This window comes from Thamnophis elegans, chromosome 1 (genome assembly GCF_009769535.1).
Source record: "Thamnophis elegans isolate rThaEle1 chromosome 1, rThaEle1.pri, whole genome shotgun sequence".
NCBI classification, from domain to species: domain Eukaryota; kingdom Metazoa; phylum Chordata; class Lepidosauria; order Squamata; family Colubridae; genus Thamnophis; species Thamnophis elegans.
Genome location: NC_045541.1, coordinates 147281435 through 147304904, shown reverse-complemented (window position 1 = coordinate 147304904; position 23470 = coordinate 147281435). Strand labels below are relative to the sequence as shown.

Sequence of the window (23470 nt, the reverse complement as noted above, 5' to 3'; positions counted from 1 at the left end):
AAGTCAACGCATGAACTAATGTTGGAAAACAGAATTGTGAGCTTGGCAGGCTGGATTGCTGCCAAGACTTATCTGTGTTGAATTGCTGCCATGGTGTATCTGTGCCGATTTGCTGCCAAGGACCTGTCTGGCTGTTAATAAATTCTGGAAAATATCTTTGACTCAGAGTGTGTTGGTGTGGGAAGAGGTGGGTCAGAACAGAACACTATTCTTTACATTTGATCTTAGCATATTCTTTACATATGGAAAGAGTTCTACTGAAACTCTATTTAACAAAGTTTGTTGCCCAAAAATGAGAGCAAGGCTATGTCAAATATATCTGTCCACCAATAGCATGCACATTGCTAAGCTCCTCTAGATAACTAGATTAACTTCTTACCTCAAGGCCCTTGTTAAAAAAGTTCCAAGTCTAAAGACAAAGATAATCTCTTGGCACAACCACAACTATATGATGACCAAAACATTTCCTTTCTGATTCTTTGCAGATCAACAGTGGAAGAGAAGAAACTGCACCAAAGGAGCGTTTAATGTCATTGCCACAACTGGATCCATGAAACTGCGGAAAAGAAGGACAAACGTGAACCAAAAGGTGCCTGAAGGGCTTTCTCTCGCTGGGTGAGAGGGAAAAGGATATAAGGCTGGTCACACCTGAAAGATACAGATAGTGACAAGTCTTGTGTGCCAGAAATCTCCCTCCCCCCCCAATGTTGATTTCTTACAAATCATTTCTGCTCACATCATAATATAGCAAGGTTGGTATGTTATAAGTCCTTGTTACACCAAGGCAGAATGGTTAGGGTTAAAACACAAAAGTAAAAGCCACATATCTACAATCAAAATCAGTGTATCACTAAAGCAGTGAATTCAAAGTTGGAACTGTGTAAAAAACAACATCCCCAGGTGTGGTATCACCCAGAGGAAAGCCCTTGATTGGGTTGTCTCAATATTAGACATTATTATGGAAGTTAGGAACAACATATCTCGGTAGCACAAAGTCAGAGGAGACATCTTCAGCTCCAGCATTGCCTCCCAATCTCCTGATGGGCATCTGAAGGGTAGGAACAAGTTGTACTAGACATGTCTATGGAGATTCTAAGTCATCCAGATCATGGTTGTCCCAAAGGTGCTTTTTCAAGAGGCAACTTGACTTTCTGGTTTTTCTTTGAAGTTTTTCTTTCTTATCCAAGAAGCTCATCAGAGCTGAAAAAGCTTCTTGGATGAGAAGCAAAACATCTTCAAAGAAATACCAAAAAGTCCAGTTGCCTCTTGAAAAAACACCTTTGTACTAAACATCTATGACCTCAGCCCTATTGCAACATGGAAAAACGATAATATAATACCTACTGGTATTATATAATACCAGTAGGTTTGTTATAATTTACTCATTATACTAATTTACTAATACAATTTTGTATCACTTTCTCTGAGAAAACATCAAAGTTCATACCCACTTTTAAAACAAAAAAATAATAATTGAGACTTCTTAACTATCAAAGGAAACAGAATTCTAGAGGACAGTGTCACCCAGGGAAAGACCCATTTGAGAATATCTGCCAGATACCAATCTGTAAATGAGGGCACAATGATCTTTTGCTAAGTATCCAAATTGTCCAGATTTATAATGGAAGGTTATTTGATATTTATCCTACTCTCTCCGGAGAAAAAGAAGTCAGTTCAACTGAGTCACATGCCCTTTGTCTTCTCCTTTGTCATTAGTCACTATTTTTTGGAGTATGTCGATAGATGACTTTGAATATAAAATTCACAGCAACTACTAAATATGATAAGTCTAGCATGCAAATAGACATTTGCCTTCCAATCAAGCCCTAATTGAGCGATAGGCAACTTGTGGCCCTATTTTTGGTTTTCATTAAAAATGCAACATGTAACATCACTGGTTTTCCCCACAGGTTGATTTAGCCTAGTAGATATTTGCTGGCTGGTGGAGAATATATTGTTAATGCTAGGAACACTGAGTAAAAAAATATGTTGAGCTGTTTCTCCTAAATATCAGAAAAATACAATGGAACCACATCATCTTTATTTGATTACCTGGGTGGTTTAGATTCCTTTTTCTCCCTGGGCTTCATCCTTTTGGTTGAAATAGTTATATAATAATACCTAATGCTGCCTTTTCTAACAGCTTTCAGATTCTGGTGGCAGATTCTGGGAAGAAGTTTCAATTCATCTTGATCATACCACAAGCTTTCCCAAGTACTCCAGGCGTCAAAATGCTAATGTTTCTGTTACTGATCTGATAGAGGAATTGAAAATAGAGGACCAAAATTCCTTGCCTGCACTGCCTGCAGCGCGGCTTCCTTCAACAGAAAGTCCCAACGACATTGATATGGAACCCACCAATGATCTCCAAACAGCAAACGAGATATTGAATCTTCCCCAAAGGTATTCCAGGACTGCAGAGTCTTCCACGGGGTTGGGAGCTTTTACTGGTGCAGCAGGACTGATACCTGATCACTCCTTGCTGATGGATGTTGAGTTTTCAGAATCTCCAGGACTGACATCAAATCCTGCGGTGGCTCCTTTGCCTCTGCTGGCAGGATCTGACGGTGACATCGTGATGCACGATGAAACCATGATCAGGAAGTCAAAAGGGATACCAATTCTAGAACGAGTTGGGGAAACACTACGGCAAAAAAAACTGCGTGCCACCCAGGCTTGAGGTAGAAAATGGATATTTGTTAATATGACATGTAATAGAAGAACAGTGACAATATGTGATGGGTAGTGCAATGGAAGAAAAGAAATTTTTTTCCCCCAAATTTTGCTCTTTTCGTTTTTTTTCTTGTTCTCTGTGTCCTTTTGTAAGTAGAAAACTTGTCCATTTTTTGTTGTGTACCACAGCAGACCCCTACATTTCCTTTCAGTCCCCCTCCAAGTTTACTGGATGACATAAAATAAAAAGTAGCGCTCTTTCCCAATTCCTTGGCTGCCCTACCCTAAGACTTTTGAATGAGCTGCAGACTGTTCCAACTGTCTTGGATAATCATTCTAGTCATGCTTGGAAATGATGGGGGTTTCAGTCCCACATAATTGAAGAACAGATGGTTGTGGATGATTGGAAAAAAAAATATACAACACCATGGAATCAATAAACTGACTTACCAAGGTGGCAGCTGTTATTAGAACCCATTTCCCTCCCAAACAATATAGGAGAAACCCTCCCCTGCGAGTGTTAGCCACTGTTAGCCAAGTGTTAGCCGTTGTAATGATGTCTTATGTATGTATTTATACTAAATTGGACCCAGACCAGTGGTGAAATTCAATTTTTTTTACTACTGGTTCTGTGGGCGTGGCTTGGTGGGCATGGCAGGGGGAAGGATAATGCAAAATCCCCATTTCCTCCCCACTCCAGGGGAAGGATACTGCAAAATCTCCGTTCCCACCCCACTCTGGGGCCAACCAGAGGTGGCATTTGCTGGATCTCCAAACTACTGAAAATGTCCGCTACCGGTTCTCCAGAACCTGTCAGAACCTGCTTGATTTCACCCCTGACCCAGACTATGTTTGCATCCTCAGAGGGAAAACTCCTGTGTAACAAAAATGTGCACATTTCCATTTTTAACCCACAGTCTCTCTGAGCACATATTTTATCCAAAGTTTCAGACTTAGTATGTCATGCAAAGTCAAAATGATGCATTTTTGGATTCTTTAACCAGACCTCTGATAGCAAACTTTGGGTCACATGAACACGGTGTACTTAACACTATGTACTTAACAATGTTAAGTTTGCTGTGAACATTCTCCATGCCTCCTACATTTAATTGCCTTTTTCTATTATTTTTCTTACTGAGTGCAGTTTTACTATTAGGAAGCACCAAAGTTCTGCATATTCTTACTAGTTTTAATTTTGTGGCAATGGAACAATAGTGAAAATGGCTTCTTGTTTCACTTTCCATTTTTGCAGTGATGTTGAAATGAATCACACGGCTCCTTTGGAATCTTTTCTACTGTCTGTGAATGCTTAACTCTGATGAACATAAATGGATTTTCACAGCTTCACAAATAGACATGTTTTTAAATAGCTGCGGTGAAATAAAACAAACGATGGGGAAACTGTATAGCTGAGTTTTTGTGTACATGTGAAAATAGAGATTAAATGTCAATCAATCAATCAATCAATCAATAAAATCAATCAATCAGAATAGAGCTGGAAGAGACCTTGGAGGTCTTCTAGTCCAACCTCCTGCCCAAGCAGGAGACCCTATACAAAGTTGATATAATCCTTGGTTGTATAAACAGAGGCATAGAATCAAAATCTCGTACAGTATTAGTACTGCTTTATAAAAAACCTTAGTAAGACCACATCTGGAATACTGCATCTAGTTTTGGTCACCACATTACAAAAAAGATGTTTAGACTTTGGGGAAAAAAGCAAAGAAGAACAAGTAAAAAGAAGAACAAGTATTTTTTTAAAAAAGCAAAGAAGAACAATCGGTTAAAGTAGGATGATTAAATGTCTGGATACTAAAACATATGAAGAATAGTTGCAGGAACTGGATATGACCAGTCCAGAGGGGACATGATAGCAGTATTCCAATATTTGAGGGGCTGCCATTAAGAGGAGTGGAGTCAGTTTATTTTCCAAAGCACAAGAGAGCAGGATAAGAAAGAATGGATGGAAACCAATCAAGGAGAGAACCAACCTGGAATTAAGGAGAAACTTGCTAACAGTGAACACAATTAACCAGTGGAACAGCTTGCCTTTTGAAGTTGTAGGTCCTTCATCGTGAGGTTTTTAAGAAGAGATAACCAATTGTTGGAAATGGTAAAGGATCTCCTGCTTGAGCAGGGGGCTGGACTATAAGACCTCCAAGATCCCTTCCAACTCTATTCTGATTCTGATTCTATTCTGATTCAGACTCATTGGAAAAGACTCTGATGTGGGGAAGGTTTGGGGGTAAATGGAGAAGGGGACGTCAGGGATGAGATGGTTGGATAATGTCATCGGCACAAGTGGGCATGACTTTGGGCAGATTGCAGGAGACAGTGGAGGATGGGAGGGCGGGGGGTGGGTGTCCACTTGCGGCTTGCTGTGGTCCATGGTGTTGTGAGGAGTCGCACACGATTTAGTAACTGAACAACAACAATCAAGACCAACACTATCACTGGAATTCAACATTTTATACATTTAGAAAAAGCTCAGCATTACAGGTAGTCCTCGACTTATTGAGCCACAATTGAGCCCAAAATATCTGTTGCTAAGCGAGGCAGTTGTTAAGGGATCCCTGCCCCATTTTGTGATCTTTTTTTGCTGCAGTTGTTAAGCAAATCATTGCAATTAACTGAGTCATGTAATCTGTCAGGGTTCCAAATAGCATCCAAAAGTAAATCAGAGTCCAAGGCAAAGTATTGCTCAAAGTTCCAATTTATTAAGTGTTGTTGGCACATCTGTGGAAACCCGAATCTGAAAGCTTCCCGGTTTTCCCCACCTAGTTGAAAGTTCAAGATCTTGTCCCCACGCCCACAAGTCCATCACATGCTCCAATCTCCCACTGCCATGCTGGCAGTTCCACCCATCCAATTCCGGTCAAGTGCAGAAGTGCCAAGACAAAGGATGACCTTGTTTGTTTGTTGACTTTCTAGAAAGGAATTTTATTTTGGCTTCATAGCATTTAACTTTGTATCATCCCCCCTCCCATTTTCCCACAATAGAAACGGCATGGTAGAATAATAGAAAGTGTGGCAGGCCAAAGATCCAAAAGGAATATGGCGGCAGGCCTGACATAATCATTAAGCCACTCTGGCTTCTCCCATTGACTTTGCTTGTCAGAAGCCGGCTGGCAAGGTTACAAATGGTGATCACATGACCCCGGGACGATGCAACTGTCATAATTACATGCCAGTTGCCAAGCACCTGAATTTTGATCACATGACAATGGGGATGCTACATGATTATATTTTTTAAAACCAGTCATAAGTCACTTTCACCAGTGCTTCTGTAACTTTGAATGGTCACTGAATGAATGAAGGATTACCCGTATTATCTCTTTTCATCTTCAAGTTTGGGAAATTTATTCCCAGCTTCTTGAATAACTTATGATGATCCTTAAATAACATCAATCCGAGTCTTCCGACAAACATTTGCAGTATTTTGCAGGAATGGAATTTTTATCATCCTTCCTCCATCTGATGCTATGCAGATGTGCTGAACTATCATTTGCTCAATTGTTCTGCCTGGGAGTGCATTGGAAGCATCTGGATGGCTAAGGTAGGTGGACTTCAGTGGTGGGATTCAATTTATTTTACTACCAGTTCTGTGGGCGTGGCTTGGTGGGCGTAGCTTGGTGGGTGTGGCAGGGGAAGGATACTGTAAAATGTCCATTCCCTCCTCATTTGAGGGAAAAATTACTGCAAAATCCCCATTCCCTCCGGATCAGCTGGGACTTGGGAGGCAGAGAATAGTGGGCGGAGCCAGACAGAGGTGGTATTTACCAGTTCACTGAACTACTCAAAATTTCCGCTACTAGTTCTCCAGAACTGATCAGAACCTGCTGAATACCACCTCTGGTGGACTTGCATGTTACTTTTTTTTCAAATGACAATTTGTATCTCCTAAAATTCCTACTTGTAGTTACAATTAAAAATGAAAAATGTACTGCATGAAAACTTTTGCCTAGGAATTGCAGCCATTTTGAAGTTAGACAGAAAATTATTTAATTGTCATTAAAATGTTTTCAATTAATATCAGAAATAAATTGAGGGAGAAAGGAGAGTGGAGGAACATTTTCACGCCTTTTACTGATAGAATTCTGAACTACAAAAAATAATTATTATTACAAATCAGACTAAGATATTACTTAATACAATACAATAGCAGAGTTGGAAAGGACCTTGGAGGTCTTCTAGTCCAACCCCCTGCCTAGGCAGGAAACCCTATACTGTTTCAGACAAATGGCTATCCAACATCTTCTTAAAGACTTCCAGTGTTGGGGCATTCACAACTTCTGGAGGCAAGTTGTTCCACAGATTAATTGTTCTAACTGTCAGGAAATTTCTTCTCAGTTCTAAGTTGCTTCTCTCCTTGATTAGTTTCCACCCATTGCTTCTTGTTCTACCCTCAGGTGCCTTGGAGAATAGTTTGACTCCCTCTTCTTTGTGGCAACCCCTGAGATATTGGAACACTGCTATCATGTCTCCCCTAGACCTTCCTTTCACTAAACTAGACATACCCAGTCCTTGCAATCGTTCTTCATATGTTTTAGCCTCCAGTTCCCTAATCGTCTTTGTTGCTCTTCTCTGCACTCTTTCTAGAGTCTCCACATCTTTTCTACATCGTGGTGACCAAAACTGAATGCAGTATTCCAAGTGTGGCCTTACCAAGGCATTATAAAGTGGTATTAACACTTCACATGATCTTGATTCTATTCCTCTGTTTATGCAGCCTAGAACTGTGTTGGCTTTTTTGGCAGCTGCTGCACACTGCTGGCTCATATTTAAATGGTTGTCCATTAGGACTCTAAGATCCCTCTCACAGTTACTACTATTGAGCAAGGTATCACCTATACTGTACCTGTGTATTTCCTTTTTCTTGCCTAAATGTAGAACCTTACTTTTTTCACCATTGAATTTCATTTTATTAGATAGTGCCCAATGTTCAAGTTTGTCAAGATCCTTCTTTATCTCCTATCTTCTGGAGTGTTGGCTATTCCTGCCAGCTTGGTGTCACCTGCAAATTTGATGAGTTCCCCATTTATTCCCTCACCCAAATAATTGATGAAGATGTTGAAGAGTACTGGGCCTAAAACAGAGCCTTGGGGTACTCCACTGCATATCTCCCTCCATGTAGATGCAGTTCCATTGAGGATTACACGTTGAGTGTGGTTGGTTAGCCAGTTACGAACCCGTCTGGTGATGATGCTGTCTAACCCAGTGTTTTTCAACCTTTTTTGTGCAAAGGCACACTTTTTTCATGAAAAAAATCACGAGGCACACCACCATTAGAAAATGTTTAAAAAAATTAACTCTGTGCCTATATTGACTATAGGCAGGTGTTTTTCCCACGGCACACCTTACACTATGTCACGGCACACTAGTGTGCCGCGGCACAGTGGTTGAAAAACACTGGTCTAACCCACATTCTTCTACTTTATCTAGTAAAAGGTTATGGTCTACCTTATCAAATGCCCTACTGAAGTCCAAGTAAACTATATTGACAGCAATCAATATAGTCCACTAATTTGTTCAATTTAGATACTGTCCATCTCACACTGACCCTGGACAGGGTACATTTAAAACATAAAAACCGTATAAAAATAAAATACCTTTAAAAAGATAAAAGCAGGGATAAAATAGGTCAAAAGTCAAAAGGCAGGTGGAAGGCACCAACCCCCCCCCCCACAAGAGTTGTGTGTTGCTAAGTAAGCCTCATGCCAGTGGGCAGAGCCAGGCCTTCAAACTCCTACAAACTGCTAGGCAAGACAGAGTCTTCCGCACCTCTGGGGGGGAGAGTATTCCAGATGTGGGAGCCACAGAAAAGAAGGCCCCATTCCTGGACTCTTGTCAGTCAAAATCCTTTAATCGATGGGGTCCATAACGCATGTTCCCTACCTGACCAAATGGGATGGACTGACATGATAGGGATGGTTATCAATCCAATGTAACTGTTGTTCAATTGGAAATGGGAATCATAATCAGCAAGGGCCTGTGAAAAAAATTGCTACAAAATTTTGGTTAATATATTAATCCAAATAATGGATTAATATATTAACCTCTATAACAGTGTTTCTCAGCCTTGGCCAAGAGGAATGATGGGTTAGTGGCTTAATGATGCTGGAGAGGGCCTGTGCTCCTGCGGCTTGAGTCCTAACACTGTGTGGTGGCATGAGCTCTCGACATTTACCTCAGCTTCTGCCCACCTATTAGTTTGAAACCATGTTTTATGCGAGTATATATAAACAGGTACTACCTAGGTGGGAAGAGGAGCCAGCACTTGGTACGGACGGTCAGAAGCCTGTCAGCGCTGAGCCTTCCTGCATCAATGCCCATTTGTGAGGTGACTTTGTTGGAGGGAGAAGGTCCCTGAATGCCGTTTGTTTTTCTTTCTGGTGTGGAGTTCGCTCACCCCCTGGGTGCACTTTGGAAAGTGTGCAAGCATGAACCAAACGGGTATAGCAGTCTTAGACAGCCAAACTACTATGTACTCTGTAATTGGCATTGTAGTCTCCTGGATAAAGTAACATCGACATATGCTAAACAAACAATGATTGACCAACCAACCAACCAACCAACCAAGCCTTGGCCACTTTAAGATGGATGGACTTCAACTCCCAGAATCCCCCAGCCACAACATTCTGGAAAGTGAGGCCCATACATCTTCAAAAGGCCAAGGTTGAAAAATGTTGCTCTGTAATTATGGTATTGGCATGACATAAAGTGAAAAAAAAAAGTAACAAAGGAAGGAAAGAAAGAAAACAAGAACATGAGTTTCTAGTTCCAAGAGGTCATAGAGTAGAGAGAAGCATGATGGAAGAGCACCCATTTCCTCCCTCCTGCATAGTTTCCTAACTAAGAGGTGGGAATTAAATTATCTGGATTCAACTGAGGACTAGAAGGTTCCTGGACCTTTCATAGTAGAGCTGGTGTCTTTTTTCCAGCTTCCCATGAAAAAAAAACAGAAGTTCACTTAGAAGCTTCAAGAAATACTTTCCCCCTTTTAAGTTTGGCCATTTTGAACTGTAGAGCTTTTGGAAGGAAGCACAGGTGCAGACACTTAAGATAATAAGGCAGGAAGGCTAGAGAGATTGGGAAGCAGCAACACTTGTAGGTAGAAAGAAAAAAAAGACAAATGGCAACTTTGCAGCAAAGGACACAAAGGAGAAGGAAGATAAAAAGTAGGAAAATCATGGAAGGTAAGTGCTCAATGCCAGACTGCTTCCTTTAGATGTATGTATGTATGTATGTATGTATGTATGTATGTATGTATCCAAAACCCTCAGTTCAGAATCTGGGTGCTTCAGCTAAGGCTGGGAAGGGGCCCTTTTTGACTGAACTCTTTCTTGGACAGTATTTCTTTTGTTTGTTCTTCAAAAATATACTTGGGGCTCATTTAAACTAATTCAATATATAGCTATAATATTGGTTGCTTTTTATAATTGTTTTCAATGGTCCACTTTTTTTACATGACAGGCAATATGTGAGTACTTTAAGACAGAAATAAAAATCTGAGCCATAGTTTGTCTAGTAGATGAAGTTATGCTTGTGTATCTTATGCCTTATGGGAGGGTACTGTTGTTTTAGGCTTTAGGTTAAATAGTGGCAAGTAAGTACTTCTGTATGGTATGTATGTATAGTATATGTCAAATGCATACATATCTTTATGTATACATGAGCTGCAGATCTCCAGATCATCATTAGATGGCAGCAGAGAAAACTCTTATTCCATAGCTTGGTGCTCATCAGTTATAACTGGGATTACAGAATAACAAGAGGAAAATATTAACCATTAGATCAAGGAGTGTATTTTCCTAACCATTTTTTCCCTATTCTTTCTCAATAGTGTCCTGTGATTTAGTGAATGCAGAGAAAAAATCTGCTGATATAGAACGACTAGCTTACAGATACACGGTAAAATCATTTTAAAATGCTGGGTTTCAAAAACCCCCGTTAAAAACTGATTTATGCCACCCGTATTATTCTTGGCTTGAAGTGAATTGGTAAAATGTCTACAGATCCACAAATGTGAGGCTTGCATGAAGCAGCTGCCATGGGACCATCTGCAAATGTAGAGGAGGGCAGGTGAAAGCAGCAAAGCTGGTTGAGGAATTCTGGGAATTGAAGTCCCCCAGGCTTAAAGTTGCCACGGTTGGGGACTCCTGGTCTAGGGTATTTGTGCAATATCAAGCTCTGTTGCTACTTTTATAACATGCTGGTGTTGCCTAGCCTCCATGAGTCAATAAACTCATACTCTTCAAGGCCAACTCAATGGCCTTCTTAGAAGCTAAACAAGGCTGAAGCTGCTTATTGCATGGACGAGAGACTTCTGTGGACTCCAAAAACTGAGGGAAAAATCCACTTTATTCTTATGGCCAGGGAGACTATCTGGACATGTCTGTAAAGTCCTTAAATATTAAACTTGACTTGAATATCCCTAAAATATCCCTCCTGAAAGCTTAAGTTGAGCACGATACATGGGAATGGTGCATCATTTATTTCTTGAATAAATAAATATAGAGGTCCTCTCATCACTTTGTGAATCTAACCAGGGTAATTTGTAGATGAAGTACCATATGACATCCCCTCCCCCGGGTATGTTGGTTTTTTTTGTTCAGATTTAAGCAAAATTTAATGTGCTTTTGGATCTTAGCAATGATTGAGGGACAGCAGACAGGAACTTTAGCAATACTATTATCACCTTTTGTGGTGAGAACTATGATTAGGAAAGGAGATTCATGCTTTTAAAGTAAATAAAATTTCCCATTCCCTTTTGCCTCTCCCTTTCACAGCAAAAGTGTTCTGTTGACTCCAGCACTGGATCTGACTCTGATACTGATGTAGAGGTAAGATGCCCAATTGATAGATAAAAGAGAGATAGATAAAAGAGAAAAGGGTTTCTTTTCATACCACTGGGGTCCAAGTTATATGTTTATATTTTGCATGCAGAACTTAAAAACACTCCTGCTATTAAAAATATGCAGTAACAATTGTTGCTTTAGTTTGTGGATCCTTACGATGGAGACGAAGAAGACCTCTCAAGCAACTCAGACTGTGACTTGGATTTTGATGACTCAGCAGTGGTTTCTCTGAGTGACCCCATCATAGAGGGACAGGCAAGGAAATACCATCTGCCACAAAATTCTTCTGAACTGCTTCAGACTTCAGAATCAGAACCGCCCTGGTTTGCAACTCCAAATTCTGAAATGTCAACTTCTGAAGATACATTGCAGTCCATGTTGGTTGATTCTGACTACAAATTATGTGAAGAGCTAAACGGCAACAAGAAGCAAAGGCGACCTGCTCCAGAATCTGGAGAAAAGTTAAGAAAGAGGTTGCGGGTGATTTGAGGTGACAAATAGCTTAATTTAGTATACCTGAATTTGGCCATGATTAACAGGTATTTTATGTTGCTGAATATTCCCACTGCAAAGGGCTCACTGGTGGCACAAATAAATAAGGTAGAAATGTACATGTTCAAGTATTTTTTATTTATTAGATTTGTGTAACCCGTCTTGTTTTTTAATCTTCAAGTAATTCTTCTGAAAGAATGCCTTCCAATCGGGTCAATATAAGAAATATTTCTGTCTTTTATCTCACTCATATTTGGAGGCTGAGGAAGAGGAACTTTTATTATGAATGAATCAAGGGGGACCTGACCCTTTGTGTGCTCTTCCTTCTTGATGTAAATCAGATATACATAGTTACTCTGAGTAAATAACATATCTGACAAAGGAGAGATACTCCAAAATCATCTCTCAGTCACAGAATTCTTAGGTAAGAGGTGAAAGATGATTGAACAAAAAGATGGACAGGCTATATGAAGCTTAAAAAGTTGTAAATTGCAGCTAACTAATATTCATTAAATATAAGAAAGTAACCTTTCATATCTGCCAATGGGATATTTGAGTTCTCTATCTCTCAACGGTTTTAAAAACAGGCTGATTAGACACCTGGTCAGGTACTATTTCTAGACAAAGGACAATAGTGCTCCAAATACTAGGCCTCTCTGCGGATTTTACTGCACTGCTGACTATAGGGGGCGGTGGTCATCTCCATTTCAAGACCATTGACCAGGTGTTGCCCAAAGACATTTCTGTATGTGGCCAACATGACATCACAAAGTGTTGATACTTTCCTACAGAAGTGGTACCTATTTATCTATTTGTATTTGCATACTTTTGAACTGCTAAGCTAGCAGGAGCTGGGGCAAGAATGGGAGCTCACCGCACCACATGGTGCTTGGGTCTTGAACCTGGGCTGCCAATCACAGTGTCTTAACCACTAAGCCACTGCACTGTTCCCCAAATACTAGACCACTGCTTATTTTATCTTGCTCTTAAGTTTGAAAAATCAGAGGAAGCAGCAGCTACTTTAAAGTTGAAACACATTTTTTGAATGGTACCTATAATGAGTGGGAACTATGTAAAGGAGAGAAAGGATATGTGATTGTAAGAGAAATGCAAGCAGTAGGCAAGAAACAAATGAGAGAAAAAAAGTTCCTTGCAATCTAATGGACAGTACATAAACCCAATAAGCCATTTTTAGTCAAAAGAAGCTTTTATTACAAGCAACTTGTTTCTAGGTACCCCCAGAATCAAGTATAACTTGAATAATATAACCTGTAAAGTAATGCTGGCTTTTATTGGAAGAGAAAAATCAAGATTAGATGGACCAATGGAGAAAGTTATGTTCCAAGTCTTATATTTGCCCTATTACTCCTAGATTTTGTTATACATTTATTACATGAATGTAAAACTTCTACTGGAGCGTAACAACAAATGGCAATGAATGAATATCTTAGATTAATGAAGTTTAATACATAAAATATAAAAGCAGCGCAGGATTTTTTCTCTGAAGCTCAACCTAGGTGTAGGCAAGAAACAGAACTGAGTAAAAGGTTCTGTTATGTGATTTCTTCCTTCCTGTTTAGTATATGAAATCAACCCAGGTTTGAATGCCTCCTTGCATTACAGAATGTCATTAATTACTGTTATCTTAGCTGTTCATTTACAATTGATCTGTTCAAGAAAGTACAAACTAGAAGTGATGCTGTAAAGTTGCATTTAATTATTAATTCAACATTAATATAGAACCATTTTACTCAGTGCACAGGACAGCCACACCACGCTCATAGAAGCTACGAGGATCTTCCTTGGTAGCAATTTCAAAGTCAACCGTGAAGATCAGATCAGCCCGAGTAAAATTTAGATAAACAGGCAGGGTCACCTGTAGAATAAGTTCAGAAGTTGGTTAGAAAGATGGAAATACACAAGGAGAATAAAAACATAGCATGCCTAGCTGAAAAGCATGAGTGAAAGGGCCCCTTTTCTTACCACATTAGACTTTTTATCAGCATTTGTCTGTTTAATCCAGCGAAGTTGAGTTATGGGCAGTACGGTTGAAATAGAATTGGAAAGTGACAACTTGTTGTTATTACAAGTGGCTCCTTGAAGTTTCAGTCCTACAAAGGAAGTAGGAAAATGCTATTTGAAATGGCACAGAAGGACACTAAAACTCTGCAATGTTCAAATTTACCACTTCATCAATGAGTGTGTGGTTAATATATAGGTTACATATTCATTTCAACAAACGGAAGGAAGTAATCCAACATCAAAGAATGACATTAGAAGCACTTCATCAGAATGCTTTACAGCAGCAATTTTCATTTCAATTTCACCTTGTCCAATTTAAAGTGGTTGAAATGTATTGACTGAAAAAAACATGCAATAGCTTTCATATATTTATTCAGTTTCTCAAATGAGTTCAATGCACGGTTTTCATTCATTATCTTCACATTCTACATTAACAAACATCTTGCAAGATACTTTATACCAAGAGGTGGTGACTAACCCACAGACACCCAGTGAGTTCCACTGTTAATTTGGTTCCGCATCGCTCTCAGTCTGGCCCTTTGATTACAGGTAGTCCTTAACTTACAACTCATTAAGTGACCATTCAAAGTTACAGTGGCACTAAAAAACCTGACTTATAACTGTTTTCATACTTACAACCATTGCAGCCTTCCCATGGCTATGTGAACAAAGTTTGGATGCTTGGCAACTGGTTCACATTTACGACAATTGCAGTGTCTCAGGGTCATGTGATCACCTTTTGTGACCTTCTGACGAGTCAGTGGGGCAGCCAAATTCACGTAACAACTGTGTTACTAACTTAACATCTGCAGTGATTCACTTATCAATTATGGGAAGCAAGGTTGTAAAGGGGGGCAAAATTCACTTTAAAATGTTTCACTTAGCAACAGAAATTCGGGGCTCAATTGTGGCTATAAGTTGAGGACTACCTGCGTTTGGATACACAGATTCTCAAATTCTCAGCTTGTAATGGTCACATTTTAAAATGTGTAAGGGTCCTCTGCCCGGATATCCCTATGGTAGTTGATCTGTCTTTTCTAAAAAAAAAATACTGTAATAGTGAAATATAAACAAAAACCTGATAGAACAAAATAAAGCTACCAAATATATATTAAGAGCATTATGAAGCCTCTCTGGCTCTTCTCTTCCTTATGTATCTCCAATTGATGGCCAAAGTTTTACTAAATGATAAAGATCATTGCTGGTTTCGGTTTAAGCCCTATAAACCATATTCCAAATGTCTAATTTGTCTTGCTGTACAATGTATTCTATATAAGGGAGCCATTGCTATTTAAATTTGGCTATTATGGATATAATCAGTTCAGTCATGGCAGCATATTCTCCAATTTCATATGAAATATTCCCTGCAAGGTTTCTCTTTTCAGTGTTGTGCCAACTTCCTTCTTGAAGCTGTCAACATACATTTTAATAAATTGTGGTATTTTAAAATGTTGCTTTCCAAAATTATACCTACTGAAAACATCCATGGTTGGCAGATAGTCATTTCTCTTTATTTATTTGGATCCTACCTTTATTATTTTTACAAACAACTTAAGGCAGTGAGCATATCCAACACACCTCCTTCTTCCATTTGCCCCCCAAAACAACTCTGTAACTGAGTGACTGGCCCAAGGTCATCCAGCTGGCTTTCCTGGCTAAGGCAGAACTAGAACTCACAGGCTTCCCTTTTGAGCCTGGTGCCTTAGTTTGGACCAATTGCTCAGGAAGCTTCTAAAGAGAAAATGATTTTTTAGCAGCCACTTGGCACTAAGGCTGTTTTCCTCTTTCAATATTCCTTGCAACCAGTCACCAACATAAGGCACATGCAGCTTAACAAGAGAAAGTTAACAAGTTTGCTTTTTCCTAACTGGAGAAACAAGCAAACAAAAAGCCGGGGGCAACTAACCAGTTACGCCAAAACTGCAGGCATCCAATACGGCATTCTGAGTGGTGGTTACATTGACTTCCAGGCAGAGTTCTTCCAGGGACCAGCTGTTAGCTTGAGCTACATATTGCCTTGTAGCAGTAATGTAGGCCTCGGGTACAAACAGGCCTCCCAGGCAGACGTGGATGTTCTGTAGGACAAACATGTAAGTAGGTTAACGTGATGAATGTCGTCGGATGAAATCAATACTGATAGGCAATTTTAATGAGAATTTTTTTCTCACATTTTTAAACACCCCAATTTCCATCTTTAATTTTTTAGAGCACTTGCCAAATTTTATTATCCCCTTCATAGGAATCCTAGGCCAGAATCAAGATTTGCTGGGATTTTTTAAAATGTTCCATTAATCTAATTGGTTAGTTAGCCTTCTCTGCCGTTGCGGCCTCCCCCTCTCCATGGAACATCTTCCCCCAGAAGTGAGGTACCAACTCAAAGAGAGGCATGCAATCCTGGGGGTGCTTAGTGGCCTGAAGACACTCCTGCCACCTTTAAATGTTTAACTCATCTTTTTCTTGGCTCCCAGGTTACTGAATTTGGTATGCATTATGTGTTTACATAGTTTTTATACTTTTATCTGTAAACCACTCAAGAGTTACTTAGTGAGAGGAGTGGAACCTAAATTTGAAACATATAATTTTTTTCAGTTTAAAGCAGCACAATTTCTAAAAACATAGTGTTTTGACATAGTGATCAGAACTGTTTTTAGGATTGAAAAAAATAATGGTTTTGGCTATATATGCAATTGATGGGGTGTCCTTCCCAACTCAAGGGCATTTTGCTTAAGTTTGATTGTTTGCCCTGTGCTTCTAAGGATATATGCATTTCAGAAATTGAAGCTAGAATTGGGAGATCTGTTGTCATAGTCTTTTACAGTAGCACATTTTAAAGGATTCTTACATTTTTTATTTCCTGTCTTTCATTCAAGCTTTCTATCAAGGACTAAATCAGTGGTGGGTTATGGCTGGTACTCCTTGGTTCGGGCATACCGGCGCCTGCTGGGAGCACCAGGTACTGTTCCGGTACAGTGCTCCAGAGGGCCCACCCGCCTGCCCGCCATCCTTGCCTGTATTTTACCCAAACGGGCCATTTGCGCACACACATGGAGCATACGGCACCTGTGCGACGCTCCGCCGAGCAGCTGGAGCATCACGGATGATGGGTATGCATGCACGTGCACATGGTGGACGCCCAGCCCCATTGCAGCATATCGGTTGCAACGGGATTCAGAACCCACCACTGAACTAAATGCACTCGCTCCAATAGTAAAACTACATTCAAACGGATATGTTTTATCCCTTTGTAGCATTTTGGGATGAACAGTACTGCACTTAACAGAAAATTAATTCCAATCTACCTTTAGTTCCTTTGCACCACCTGAAGCTGCGGCCTGCGAGATATTTTGCAGCTGTTTGATTCGTTCACTGAAGTCAGACACCCACTGTATGACTGTCATGCCAGCAGGCACTGTATAGTGAGACCAGCTATGAGGCAATATACCTAAAAGAAAAAAAAAAGTGTGTTTTTTGTAAACAGAAAGACCAGAATTTCAAATTCAGAGGCAGCTACCCTACAACTTGTATTCAGCTCCTCTTTCAACTTAACTTTAAATCTACACTTTGATCCAACTGAAGGCCTAGTAAGTCTGATATTGTTGTTTGTAGGGAGAACTGCTTATGGTGCAGAAAATATTGGATTACAGAAACCATTTTGCCCAAAGAGAAGATCACATTACGGGAAAATCTTGCAATAAAAAACATTTGCTAAAAATCAGAACAATGGACTTCATACCAAGTGTCACAATCATTAGACATCTTAGAATAATTAACAGTGGCATATAAACCAGTAACTAAGTTTTATAATGAGCTTGTGGAATGTGATATTATAAATAACCTCTGAATAATGATCTCTTATAAAGTAAAAGTTCTTTTCAAAATGTAGAATTAATTTCTTTGAAGAAGGTTGGTTACAAATATTATGCTGTAAGCATTTATATGCTTGGACTTTTTCTATTATTGCCGCATTTTTGGCTGAAAGTCATTGCAATATTAGCATAGATTGAGAATGCATATATTCTCAACTATATCCCTGTATTTGGAAGCTATCAAAATTTGGGGTGATGGCCAAAAAACATCACTGTGCAGGAGGGAAAGGAAGAACATACACTAGATTGCCATCATGTTGTTTGTAAAGATGTAATAAAATGAAATGTTGATAAAGAAGCAAGGAAGACTTTTGAACAATTTGGTCCACTTTGTTGCAGTTGTATGTATAATTTTCAGGGCTTTTTCCTGTCTTTTATCAGATCATAAATTATCACATCACAATATATAAAAATCATCTTGTTTAGTTTCATAACTAAAAAAAAAAAACACACCAAGAATTTGGGTTAATCTACCCCCCAGTGTAAAATAAGCTTTTATAGACCTTTCATAATTAACAGGACTGTGCTTTTTTAATGTACAAGATTTGGAAAAGCCTACCTTTTACCAATTCATTAATCAGCATCCGAAGATAATTGGTCTGTTTCTTCTTTCCTTCACACACTTGAACTACATCTGCAAGATCTTGGCGAACATCCTGAAGGAGTTTTGCTCCCATTTTCACTTCTCTTTCGAAGAATCTGAATAATGGATCCTTGGTTTGAGAAAGAAAAATAAGAGATTTTATATATAATAACATAACATTATATAACATACATAATTAATATATAATATAATATATATTAGCTTTGATAATAAGACTCATGAACATTTAATTATTTGGGACTAAATCTTTGGTTTTTGGAAACGTGTACCTTATTTGTTCTGGAAAATGCACCATTTTTTAACAATCAAAGAATGTTTTTTGTTGTACATTTTACGATATTTTAAAATAATATTTGTACCTGATTATATTTCAGGATTATAGGATACTTTTTATAAACCAGTGTCTATAAGTATAATGTAATTTTTTGGGTTGTTCTCTCCCCCTCCTCCCAGCTTTTTTTAAAAAGCATTTTTATTTTCATGGACTGTTTATAGTTTAATTTTTATTAATTGTTGTGTAGTTTAGATTTTTCTTTGAACATAATTTGAAAAGATGATTTTTTTATTACTGAGAGGAGCCTGGCAAATGTAATGAGAGGTTTCTTAAATGTAAAACTCTTTTGGAAGGTAATTTTAACAGTTCTTTTTTTAAAAAATGGCACTATTATCTCTGACTCTTCTGTTTTCTTGTAGTATAGAAGAGGATATCTGTAAATAAATAACTCCTCTAATTTGCTTAAATAGGGGGAAACGTGCAAAGTAGATTAAAGCTTTCCTGCAAGGAGAATCACCCTGCGTTTCTATATATTGCTTCCAGTTCTTTTACAGTACAGTTGCGCAAAAAAAATTGTTCTTGAAAGGCTCAAATTTAAAATAGTCCATTTCATGCTGAGAAAAAGCAGTTTTGTCTTCCAAATGGAATGTTTTATGAAGTTCCATTCTTAAAATGAAACTTTCGTACAATCCTCCAAAGAATAACATTGCAATAAAATAAATAATGAGCTCTTACCTTAATATTGTCCACAGTTCGTTTTAGATGATTCAGAGTTTGTGGGATGAGATGGAGCCAGTTGGAAGCCGTAGTGTGCAGTGTTCTCATCCAGGAAGGACGACCGTCGGATGTAGAATCCGTTCGTGCTTTCTTCTCTGTCTCTGCATAGGCTAAATCATCTTCATCCTCCAACATCTGCATTTTCAGCATTTTACTGATCATATCAATCCCTAAAAGGAAGAAGACAAAGTACTATTGCTCCTTTGTCACAGTGAAATGCTTAAAATTTTTAGAGAGATCTTTAACGTATGTGTTTCTATTATGTCTTAATTATTACTAATTCGGTTTAATGAATGCATAATTTAGTTTTTTAAAATGCAAACTGCAAAACTCTTCAGCTGTTTTACCATACACTGTTTGTATTGGGCCATGCATTTTCTAATGAGATTTGCAGATTTAAACTTTTCATAGGCCGAATTTGCTATTATCTTGATTTTCAGAATTCATTCCCTGTTTGATTTCCCATTTTATGTCCAAATTTTCAACATACATACCGCATTGAAGCGGCTTACAAATGTACATCATTATACGTGATTGTTTTAAAAAAGACCAGGATGTTTCTTATTCTGTTATTTCAACATGCAGAAAATTGTTTTATGTATGTCAGCCTTATCACTTATAAAGATGAAGCAAGATGTTTACCCTGTGTGGTGAGAAGAACTTTCTCAGCATTGTTTGGTAATCCAAGCCAGGAGGGTGTTTGTGTATCTGGCAGCAATTCCACCCACTGTACAAATTCTTCACGTCTGTCAAATCAACAATGCCAGATAGTGACCAAGATAGTCATAACTACAAGGAATACATGCGGTAACTCAAATTTAACCCATGCTTAGTTTTAGAAAGAAAATGTTAATACCGGATTCCATCTGGCATCTGAATAGCTTTATTCCCATCAACTTTGGAAGTCAATTTGAATTCACTGTCGAAGCTTCGTGTGGTGAAAAGTCGCTCCAGGAAAGTGTTCAATAACCGCTGGTCAAATTCATTATCAATGCGGCCACCATAAATTGATTGAGCCATCAGTGTCTTCAGGGCAGACCACGGAATTTTGTCAGGTGAGATGTTCTGACGACCCTGACATTGGAGACATCTTTGTGATCAAAGGAACAGCTAACACAGCTACAGGGGCAGTGGTATTAACAAGAGCTAGTTTAATAAAATACTGCTGACCTTTCACTAGAAGATTTTGTCTCCTGAAATAAGGGATGGTCTCAGCAGAGCATCTGGATGTTAATGACATTTGGGCTACCTTAGCTTGGTTATGGTAAAAAATTATTTTTACCGGTTTGCTGTTATTTTGCTTGATCCTTAAGTACCTTACTGCCAAAATGGGGGTCGGTGGGTCTATATATTAATTATATAAACAAAAGCCTTTGGCTATCAGTTTCAATCAAATCCAATGGATATGGGTGATGTTAAGTGCAATATAGGAATGATGTATACTTCCTTCCGCTGCTTGAACAAAAAACTGTTCATGTCATTTGGCTAACTTATAATTATTGATTTGTCCTTTTTAAGAAGTAGAATTTTTCTAATTATTTCATGCAAAGGAATAAGATGGGAATTCACTTACCTTTGCTGTATCATCAAGCCACGTATCTACTGTATCGCAGGCAGATCTTAAATCAGATTCTCCAAATTCGTATTTTTTCGACCAGCCAAGAGGAGCATATCGCAGACGCTCTTGAATAATAGCATGGAACCATGCAAGAAGGAAATAGAGACGTGCACGCTCGTTTGGTGACTATAGGAAGGAGAAAAACCAATGGAAAAACCATTTTTATTTTGAGTTCAATGGAAAAAAAAGAGCAACCTAATTAACAGAACACAGTAAGACTTCATTTGAGATTAAGTATATTTTCAAATTCTACATCTTTTATTTCAGATGAAAGAATTGACCGTTGTCTTACCTGAACGGTCCTTCTATGGGTGCTGCGAAGGGAATCCAATCATGGGTTAACTTAGCCTTCTAGCCTTGAGACTGAGTATGCAAATTTCAAAGTCACGCCTCCTCTGACTGGACTTCCGTTTCCTTTCAGTTCTTTACGAAGTCCACCGAAGGAGCATTATGTCAATCCTCAAACAAGCCGCAAGTCATCCGGCACTACAGAGTCAAGTCCAGTCAGTAACAAGTCACAGAGTCACAATCAAAACGGAGCCCTGACCAGCCGAAGCTGCGGGCGGGTTTGGATTCCCTTCGCAGCACCCATAGAAGGACCGTTCAGGTAAGACAACGGTCATTCTCCTGTGTGCTGCTTCGGGAATCCAATCATGGGATATATCAAAGCAATGAACTCCCAGGGCGGGAGCTAGGCTGGTCAGGCTCCTCCGCAGACGGAAGGACCCTTTGCAACACTCTCCGCCCAAAGGACGCCTCAGCCGAGGCGAAGACATCAATCTTGTAGTGGCGAATAAAAGGCGAGGGGGATGCCCAAGTGGCCGCCCTGCAAATCTCTTCTACAGACGCTTGCGTCGCCCAGGCCGCTGTGGTGGCCGCACTCCTGGTGGAATGAGGAGTGATTCGCCTTGGAACCGGTCTGGAGTGGGTGTCATACGCCAACGCAATGCAAGCTTTCAACCATCGGCCGATGGTGTGGGAGGACACCCTCTGTCCCATTGAAGATGGCTGGAAGGAGACGAACAGAGCCTCCGATCTTCGGAATGACGCCGTGCGCTTCACATAGCGACGAAGAGCTCTGCGAACATCCAGATGGTGCCACTGACGTTCCTGCGGATGAGACGGGTGAGGACAAAAGTCCGGCAGGACAAGTTCTTGAGTTCTGTGAAACAATGAGTTTATCTTTGGAAGAAAGGTCGGATCCAAACGAAGCACTACCTTGTTCGGGTGGAAGATGCAAAGATCCGCACGAACAGAAAGGGCTGCTAGCTCCGACACCCTCCTGGCCGATGTTATGGCCACCAGGAAGGCCGTCTTGAGTGTCAACAAGTGGAGGCTGATGGAATGTAGAGGCTCAAAGGGGGCAGCTGTTAGGGCCCTGAGAACCAAGGTCAAATCCCACGTGGGATAACGATGTACCGTCGGCGGTCGTAAGTTGGAAGCACCCTTAAGGAAGGTTCGAACTCGCGAGTGCTGAGATAAGGAGCGGCCTTGGCCACCCCCGACCACCGTCGACAAGGCTGTGACCTGACGGCGAAGCGTGTTTGGTGCCAACCCCTTGTTGAGGCCGGACTGCAAGAAATCCAGAACTTGGGGCACCGAGGCCTTGATGGGATCGACCCCGGTGCGCCGGCACCACCGGCAGAAGGCCTGCCAGGTAGCCTCGTAAATACGGGTAGTCGACGGGCGACGGGCCGCTTGAATTGTAGAAATGACTTCGTCCGAATAGTGGAGGGCCGCTAGCATCTCCCGCTCACGTGCCACACGGCTAACTGCAACAGCTGAGGGCCCGGGTGCCGGAGAGCCCCTTGGTGGAGCTGAATCTTGTCGTCCGGAATCCTCCAAGGACGCGAAACGGACAGATGGACGAGGTCTGCGTACCAGGGACGTCTGGGCCACATTGGAGCGACCAGCAGCACTTCCGCCTGTTCTGCCAAGATCTTCTGAATGACCGACGGAAGGATCGGGAGAGGAGGAAAGGCATAAAGAAGGCCGGCCGGCCAACGGCTGCGTAGAGCGTCTACTCCCTCCGCCCCCGGAGTCTGGTATCGGGAGTAAAACCGGGGAAGTTGTGCGTTGTGCGGATGAGCGAACAGATCCACCTCGGGCAGGCCGAAGCGGCGAGAGAGTTCCTGGAAGAGAATGGGGTGGAGCTGCCACTCCCCCTGATCCACAGTCGCTCTGCTCAGCCAGTCTGCCTGAATGTTGGCTTCGCCCGAGATGTGCTCCGCCCGAATCGATGAGAGTCTGGGCTCCGCCCAATGGAACAACCTTTCCGCTTCCAGC

The 23470-nt window shown here is 40.3% G+C and overlaps 1 protein-coding gene across 1 annotated transcript in view; it reads right to left on the bottom strand.

The window, feature by feature from the left end:
- Nucleotides 1-13295: 13295 nt before the first annotated feature.
- The window catches only part of DYNC1H1 (dynein cytoplasmic 1 heavy chain 1), a 65893-nt gene continuing 55718 nt past the window's right edge, over nt 13296-23470 (bottom strand). The window contains 9 exon segments of the mRNA XM_032234430.1: nt 13296-13899; nt 14007-14134; nt 15952-16120; nt 17345-17487; nt 18471-18624; nt 19525-19736; nt 20209-20312; nt 20423-20640; nt 21140-21310. Of these exon segments, the coding sequence (XP_032090321.1) occupies nt 13771-13899; nt 14007-14134; nt 15952-16120; nt 17345-17487; nt 18471-18624; nt 19525-19736; nt 20209-20312; nt 20423-20640; nt 21140-21310 (1428 nt within the window). The 3' untranslated portion in view covers nt 13296-13770.